The sequence below is a fragment of the Gasterosteus aculeatus genome, chromosome 21 (genome assembly GCF_964276395.1).
Source record: "Gasterosteus aculeatus chromosome 21, fGasAcu3.hap1.1, whole genome shotgun sequence".
In the NCBI taxonomy this organism is placed as follows: Eukaryota; Metazoa; Chordata; class Actinopteri; order Perciformes; family Gasterosteidae; genus Gasterosteus; species Gasterosteus aculeatus.
Window position 1 is genome coordinate 13,446,650 of NC_135708.1, and position 8,794 is coordinate 13,455,443.

At 46.8% G+C, this 8,794-nt stretch overlaps 1 protein-coding gene across 3 annotated transcripts; it reads right to left on the bottom strand.

Moving 5' to 3' along the window:
- Window positions 1-855: 855 nt before the first annotated feature.
- Window positions 856-8,728, bottom strand: armc1 (armadillo repeat containing 1). 3 transcript variants are annotated; one of them, XM_040166556.2, is made up of 7 exons: window positions 8,466-8,728; window positions 7,396-7,604; window positions 6,398-6,489; window positions 4,779-4,971; window positions 4,142-4,258; window positions 3,761-3,835; window positions 856-3,155 (listed from the first exon to the last, which is right to left on the bottom strand). In XM_040166556.2, the coding sequence occupies exons 2-7, from the start codon at window positions 7,555-7,557 to the stop codon at window positions 2,964-2,966; spliced, it is 831 nt and encodes a 276-aa protein (XP_040022490.1). In that variant the 5' UTR covers window positions 7,558-7,604; window positions 8,466-8,728; the 3' UTR covers window positions 856-2,963. The 3 variants fall into 3 exon arrangements, with proteins under 3 accessions (XP_040022490.1, XP_040022487.1, XP_077951966.1); XM_040166553.2 differs by having other exon boundaries at window positions 7,396-7,607; XM_078095840.1 differs by having other exon boundaries at window positions 7,396-7,607; window positions 8,386-8,642.
- Window positions 8,729-8,794: the final 66 nt, after the last annotated feature.

Here is an 8,794-nt window from a genome sequence, read left to right on the forward strand (position 1 = left end):
CTGAAAAACACACACCGGAAGAGAGACTTATGTGCAAGAGATTCTGATACATAGTTATATGTCAAATTAGCCACAGCTCCGTCTTCGACTACCACGGCATTAAAGGTGAGATGTCAAACTCAACTTTTAAACTAATGCTGAGATATTATTTAAGCCATGATTGGAAAAGCTCCAGTATTTCTGTCAAGTAAATGTGAGATAACCCCACTATTTACGGCCTATTTACAAAAGTTATCTTTTAAGTAGCTCAATTATTGACACATCTTAAATCCGTACGTAACTCTACGGCTTTGCTTATGCTGCAACTTAAAATTTGATACCCGTTGATACCATGATGACTTTTACGGTAAATTTGTACATCATTTTGTCATAGAATGGTCCTCTGATCTCTGTCTTTAACTTAAAATGCATTGACGATGTGGAGACAAACTGTCAGTCAACAAGCTCTATAGTCCCCTTCTATTCAGATAATACAGCAGGGCAGTGACGGCCTCCCCTCCAGCTTGGCACAGCGTTTCATTGGAGCATCAGCATCAGCATCATCAGCATCAGTGGCTCCGGGGCCTCCAGCTGGGGCTGGCTGCTGCCTACAAGCACCGGGCGAGCGGAGGTGGTGGGCAGGCCAGAGGATCGCCCCGGGGCACCTCACTTATGCCCCAGTAAAGCCCCTCCCTCCCTCGCTCGCTCGCTCGCTCTCACTTCAGCAATTTGATTTGACAAAGTAAACTCTGGATGGCCGGTGTGACCACTGCACATGAAGAGTATTATGAGAGGAAACCACCTGGAGATGATTGGTGAAGATCTCCTCAGTAAAACCAGACTGAACAAAAATAAAAAAAAACAGCACCAGACACATTCGGATTTTAAGTTTATGATCGTTTGCATCAACAGTCTATGGCAGTCTACACGTTCAGGCGCTGCATCGCATTATATTACACTTGATGACAGACCAAGGAAGTCTGTACACATGGTTACAAGGTTTGTTTGTTTTTCTTTTCATCCTTTATAGATGTGGTTAATGTAGCAGTTGAGGGAAATTTACACTTTGATCAACACATAAGAACAGTTCTAAGAAACAAGTATTTTTTTGCAGTATGAGACCAACAATTAAAAATTAAATTACAAGATGTAACTTTGAGATTCCGTCTGTGCAAATAGATGGACAAATAGAGAAGAAGTTTTAATACTGATGATAATCCTAATTTGGAACTAAAACCTTTTATTCCAAAACATTTTGAAGGTTGTCGCTGTTCTCTAACAACTACATGTAATGCAAAAAAACACTACTGCTGTTGCAGAGAATAACCACCATCAATTCAGATTATTCAGGTCAATCGGTGCATTCCACCATCCGCTTGACCTCAACCAACTGTGACATCTCCGCACCATCAGAACAATAACAGTCGCTTGGTCAGCATTGTACATAATAATCATTAATGACACCCACACAAGTCAGAGGGGATGATAATTTCACCTGGAGTGAGTCATGGGGCTAAACAAAAGGAATAAAGTCACTAAGAGTGTCAGCATTAGCCGTGTAATCCTATTTTGCGACATCAAATGCAAATCAGTGTTACAAAAAGAGAACAAAAGAAATCCTTCACATGGAAGGTTTGAGATTTTAGGGAACCAGGCACAATTTACAAAATGTACACAACTCCAGTTCCAGTATACCACTACTGCTCCTATTAGTGAGTCCTCTGTACGCGTGTGTGAGCGTGCACCAGTGTGATCTTTGCTGTAAAGACACTGCCGGCTAAACTAAGACATTGAACTGAACAGGTGGGACGACGACGCTGTGGAAATGTCAGTGGGAGTCCAGGCGACGCAGGAAAGCGTTTGACGAGCAGCCGGCTAACAGGTTTGTCTTCTAGATGCTGAGCGAGGGACTTACTGATACTACAGGAGACTATACAGGAGCCAGTGTGAGGCTGAAAGGGGGAGGTGGCCTCAAGTCTGTGTCATCGACACAAGGTGTCGCCCAGCTCGCCGCCGCTGCTGCTGCGTCCTGCGTCCTGCGTGAAAGCGTCAGTGCGGAGAGTCCAGCTCGACGCGGCGTTTTAATTAGTTAAGGACTTCCCTTCCCTTCAGCGTGCGACAAACCAATTTGCGTGAGCTGTGGCTGAGTGGGCGGCAGCCTCTTGCTGGCGTCCAGCTCGCCGTCACTGCCGACGAGACGTCCCTCGTGAAGCTCAGAGGGGAAGAGGCTGCCGGCTGCCGCTAAGGGCCACCGCGGATGCAGAAATGCGTTTGTGTTGAGTAATTTGAATGAATGATGGAAAAAACAAAAAATATAGCTAATATGTTTGAAAGTAAAATGTCAAAAAAGGCACACACAAATGTCACAGATCTAGGCAATCGGGCAAGATTGGCACAAATACTCTGCATGCTAATAAAACTGAAGGGCCATGGGAGGAAAATAATTGTGTATTTGAAAAAGAACGAGAGAAAAAAAAAAGCGTATAGGAGAGAAAACTACGATGAGAGTAAACACCGCAGGAGAGCAACCAAAAATCATGCACAAAAGAAAGGGAACGGCCAACGTACTCAAAATTGGCCTTTGGAACAGTTGGACAAGCCCCCCCAAAAATCCCCCCTGTCCGCGCGGCGACACACACCTGCAGGATGCGATTTGGTTTCGGCTGCTTTAGAGTCCTCTGGCCATGTCTCGTGAGGTACATATGCAGCTGGTGTGTAGTTGTGCACAAACAGCCAGCAGCGGGATGGGTGGCCTCACGTGCACACGTGTTAAATGTTGTTGCAGGTTCCACTCTGCAGTCCAGCGCTCGTTATACACGCGGCCGGGTTCTGTTTGCTTGGCGGAGGGGAGTCTAGGCTGGAGTGTGGCCGTGAGGGCGGGGCTTCGTCCGGGACAACGCTGAGAGATGCTAAGGCTTCGGCTGGATGAGTAAAAACCGGGAGAGGCAGAGGAGGGGTTGGGGGGGAAACAACGCAGGAAGTGGTCACCAGTAGAAGGAGCGGGTCAGGAAGTTGGCGGCCGTGTTGAGCCAGCCCATGCCGTCTGTGATGGAGCCCACGCGCGTGACGGCTTTGTCCTGCTCCTCGGAGGGACTCTCCTCCTCGGGCAGATAGTCCGGGATGTCGGTGTTCTCCTCCACCAGCGCCTCCGAGCCCTCCTGGAATGGCAAGATCAGCTGCACAGACAGAAGAACAAGAAAGAAATAAAGTGGGTTTACATCACGCGGAATGTATGCAGTTTATCGGTCCTAGAGATTAATGTATATCACAAACTAAGGAGCCAAATAGTCCTCATCTAAAGTCACACTGCATGTGTGAGTCAGGTCTGACCCCTGCTGGCCACATTCATTCATGACTATGAATGTGTCCATCGAACATTTCAGCAATAACTATCGGAACTCTTTTGACAAACAAAGCCCTTTGGAATTCGGTATTCATCATCAGCAGTTTCAAATACAGCTTCTGTAAATTCGAGTTCCAAATCTGTGAGACTGCTGTTAAAAAAAGAAGGGTGATTGGTCGCGTGTTTGGCAAAAAGAAAGTAGCCCACAGGCCGAGGCAGAGATGTGACTAGCTAATCATGTCAGTGTGAATAAGTCTCAGCTGCAGGCAAGGGCGGCCACCCGCCCTGTACGCAGACACACACACACACACACACACACACACACACACACACACACCACGCGCGTGCACGCTGATTTATCGACTGAAAAAACAAGTCTTATGCACAGCAATTTAAGGTAAACAATACAGATCCTGCATCCGGCTTCTCCGCCCTTACCTCTTCCCCGCCCTCCGTCCTCACCACCTGCTGAGCGATCATCACTTTGGTGGAGTTGATTGCTGTGCCCAACGCCTGGGAAGGAGAAAACAATAACTATTTTATTTGTGTGTGTACCTCTTTGTACATTTTTTTTTCAGTCTTCAGCTCAAACCTCAGAATACTTTGGTTAAAAAGAACATATGTGTGATTTGTTAAGAGAACATTTTCCTAGATTTTAGGCACACCAGATTATTTAATTTATTTTGTCAATTAAGTTATCAATACAACTTACTCAGGAATTAATCAGTCGCATTGCTGGTTTGTGATATTTTAAAATGTAATCGACCAAAATGACAACTGAAAATCGTGGTTTCCCTGAAGGACGTTGTGCCTTCTTACCTCCGCGGTGAGGTCCGAGCGGATCCTCACGACACATCTCTTGACGGCCATCTGGAAGGTGAAGCTGATGACCCCGCGAATTTTCAGCAACGCCGCCTCGCAAAGGCTCCTTCGAGCCTGACAACAGAGCAGAGGTAGGAGTAGACGCGTGAGGACAATCAGGGCCGACACGTCGTGGGTTAAGGGCACGAGTACACAATAGAGTAGAACTTTGGAACTGTGGATGATGCAGAATCAGCCATAGTTGGGTGAAAAGGGGCCATGAAAACACATTTTAAAGCATTGTGCTGCTGCGTAGTTTGCCGGGCTGTGGCTTCCAGGCTCCACGGTGTCGTGCGTTTCGGGATGTGGCGAGAGCGAGGCAGCCCAGCAGAGGCCGTCTGTCTGCTGTAATGTTATCTGGCTAGGCGCGAGCGTCCCGCAGAGCGACATTCCGGTTCAATCTCCACGCCCCGCTGTTCGATGGCTGACATTTCCAGCCTGACCCCCCTTCACCTGGGGGTCGGGCTGCTGCGCTGAAACCTCCAAACACCGACAATCGCCAAAGCAACGACCCGGAAAAAAAAAGAAGAAGATCTGAGCGCATCAGCAGACGTGCGGTTGTGTCTGAGCGGAGCGCATCCCGTTGCACACTCACAGAGTCGTCCAGTCCGTCGATGTGCAGCACCACCGTCTTGGCCCTCTTGTTGTTGGAGCCCAGGAAGAACTGGGCTTTACGCTGGCAGGAGGCCGCCGCCGCCTCGGCCTGCTCGGCCTCTTCTTTACCGGCCAACTGCAAGATCTCATAGATCTCAGAGGCCAGCAGTTTGGTCTCCCCGGGTGACGTACTCCTGTGAGTGTGAGAGAGAGAGAGACGGACAGAAATGTGGAAACAATTACTTAAGGGTTAGTGTACTGCTGTTAAATAGGCATATTCATTGTCACGGGTAGGTAGATTGGAAATTGTGCATCTTTACACAACCTTATTACCGTGCCATTTATTTTAAACGGAAGGATATTAATACTGATGCAAAACCACTGCAGAGTATTATATTCCAGTGGGCCTTAGCTTTCCTTAAAGGAGGCACATGAGGTCAGTTGCACTGGCTGATATTTTTGTGAGGGATCCTGAGATAAACCTGCAGGCTCGAATGCTTTACACGTTATCAAGTCATCACTCCTTCTACAGTAACCACACATGACATCCGCTGTCTGGCACTGCTGCCCTCTGGGACCTCTGTGGCTCCCAGGCGCTGCACCACACACCCCGACGTCGGCTCCACGGAAGCCAAACACCCTCCTGGATTAAAGCGCTCGTCCATTCCTCGCATCGAGGAAGAGGCAGCGTCTTCTTGGGCTTCAGATCTTGACGTGTTGGAAGGACAAAACCAATTGTATTCACACCTGTTTGGTGCAACAGGGCCGGACGCTCCCCCCTCAGCCATGTGTTCCCACTCTGTCCAGCCATGATCGACCTCCACCCAAAGTCAGATTGACTGGACTGCGAGCAAGAAAAGCTGCTGTCGTTTCTGCGGGGCCCCTTTTGATGCCAGCCGAAGTGACTGGCCGACTCCGGGGCCAGCAAGAGCTTTGCCGCGGGAAGAGAAGGGGGAGGCATAATCACACGGGCTACAGCCGGCCACTTGAGCATAGGTCTGTTCCTATCAGGCCTCTGATGAGGACCAGCAGTCACTTAGCAAAGCTGCCCGGGAGCCTCCGGTGAGACCAGCTATCTGGAGCACAACACCTCCTCAAACCGGCCCTGACGACGGCACTACATTAGTCACCAGAGTGTGTTGTTGGTGCTGCTCTTGTTCGGTGCTTCCAGAACAGCCTACAAATGACACAACCGCTTTAAAAAAGCACCAAAGACAATATGATTAATATACCATGTGAGCCGAGTGAGCCACCTCTGCAAAAAATAAAAAACGCCAGGACAAAACGAAAGAGGGTAGAAGCTCACGTGAGTAAAAACATGCGAGTTGACTCATCAAGACAATTGAGAGGTGCCCAAAAGCATTAAGATCTGTAAGCTGCAGAAGCAGCAGTTTAACTGTTTAGCACCCTACAATAATTCAACTTCAATCACGCTCATCCTGACATGGCCGATGGAAGGACATCACGTCTGGAAAATCAGCAGACTGGCACATATTGCCCGTGCAAAACAAAATAAACACTAGGTTACGTTTTTTACGTAAAGAAAGTGCATAGTGAGCATGTGTGTGTGAGCATGTGTGTGTGTGTGTGTGTGTGTGTGAGATGGTGACAAGGACTTGCTTCTGCATGACATTCTGCAAACTCAGCATCATCCCCAGCTCGCCCTTCATCTTCTCCCTGTTGGCTCGACATTCTGCCAGGTAACGCACGGCCTGCAAGGACAAGGGCAACTGTTATCTATCCGGCTGGAAAAGTTGATATCACATATTTATATTTAAATGAATAAATAAGGAGAAAGAGCGAGAGAAAGAGTTTGGAATGCCTTCAATATTGCAGAACTAAAATAAATACACACGCACTGACCCTGTGTTTACACTTCACGGGTTACTCCAAGGAGCAGCGGTTACATAAAGCCACTTGGAAAGTGAGAGTCATGTGCTGTACATAAAGGGTGGTGGTGGTGGAAGCGGGGAGAGGTCGCTAAATCAACACAACCATTTACGTTTGGGCTGTCACCACAAAACAGGCAGCAGAGGTCGCCACTGGACATTGATGTTGAATATGTGGCTGTTTTGAAGCCGCCACGTATGGGCCTGTCACAGGGGCCAGATCCCAACGTCCCACTTAAAACCTGAAACCCTGAATCCTCAGGCACTCACCTGTGGGACAGGCTGTATATGCCTGATATATCACGTTACCCTGGAAATGTTATACGGTATGTTTGATTGTAGGTATTTACTGATTTCAACGTCTTCCAGGCTTTTGCATCATGAGATGAAGTCTATTTTATGTTGTTTGACAAAACAGCGTTAAGAAATTAATAGAAACAGCGAGCTGTTTAGTGTAGCCTCTGATTGCATTCATCTTATTTAATGTGTTTTAATGCACAGTCTTTAATCCTAATGTTACTGTGTAAATGTACTACGGCAGATTACAAACGGACAAATCTAATGAAACAGCCGCTGTGAATATTTCAACTAGCATGTTTATATACTTAGATCTTTGTACGGCGGCGCTGAATAATCAGTGTGGTCAAACCTTAAGAGTTAAGCAACAGTAATCATCTGGGACGCAAAAGGGTCTTGTGTGTGAATGTAATAAATGCGGCTGCTGCTCACCAATAGTGCCGAGTAGACGACCTGCGGATTGGGGTGGTCCAAAAAAAGGATGAGACCCGGGAGGCAGCCTTGGTCTTCTACTATGGCTCTTCGGTTCAGGGGGTCTGCGGCGAGATCTCGCAGCTGGTTCACCACAGTCAGTGCATCCAGCTCCGCACTCATGGTGCCTCTTGTCGCGATGCCACGCACATCAAAACAACCTCTTCCCTCTACTGAAACAAAAAAGGGTGACTGTTTACTATACAAACCATGGCTCCAGATGATCGTTATTTGACCTGCAGATGGTCAATTCATTATTAGGAATACCAAATGTTAGAAAATGTCCATCGCAAGAGACAATTTGTTTGTTTTTTTATATTAAAGGATCAATAATAGAAAAGAGAAAAGTAGATAATATTCACATTTGAGACGATGGAATCTGAACCCTGAATGTTTGTCCTTTGTCTTTGTAAAAGCTCACATTAATTGACTGACAAAAATATTCGCCAACAATTTTGACAATCAACTAAATGAATAAATGAATCAACCAAATGTGGCAACACACACAATCGCGTGGAATATACAAAAATTATAATAATGCATATATAAATAAAATAAATAATGATACGACTTGAAAAAGGAAGTACCGGTGGAATGCAGTAAGTATTTACTTAAACGTTACTACAACCCCCATCGCCCTGGACCATGTTTTACTGATTTTTGGAGATTCTGAGGCTTTATATCAGCGACAACCTGTGACATGTGGTGCGACACTGTGTGACTGAGGAGGGACGTTTGTAGATCATTAATGAGTGTTTTTAGTCATATGCATCGATAAGTCCGTCGTTGTCACGAGAAAGTGCATTTAGCTTAGCATGCTTTGAAAGGCACATTTTAAAGTCATGTGGTTCAATCAGTGGCTGTACTGTCAACACAATCATGTGATTTTGTAAGACTAAATACCAATACTCGTTGTTTGCCAGAGACACTTTCTACGACCCCCAACCTCACCTCAACACACGCCCTATCGCACAGAGCCGATTCAGCAGCTAAGCTAAGCTAGCTAACGTTACTTGACAATGCCAGCATACCTTTTTGACAGTTTTCAGTAAACGCATGAGACAACCCCGATTGACTTCAGTTCCAAAAGATTCAAAGAGGACGTAACAAAAAGTTCCGATGCGACCTTAAACACTACTGTAACAGAATAATGTCACTGACGCTAAGGCCTGCGCCTCTTCCTTTCCTGTGCTTTTTAGCTAGCGACTGTGGCCAGTGTTTGGGTTTTGTGGGACATCAGCGGGTACAGTTGCTTTGTGAACGAGGACGTCCCAGTTTTCCACAATAACCTGAGTGGCTGAGCGGATCTCATCCCCGGCGCGCAATGCAGAGAAACATATTGAGCACACACATGCATTCT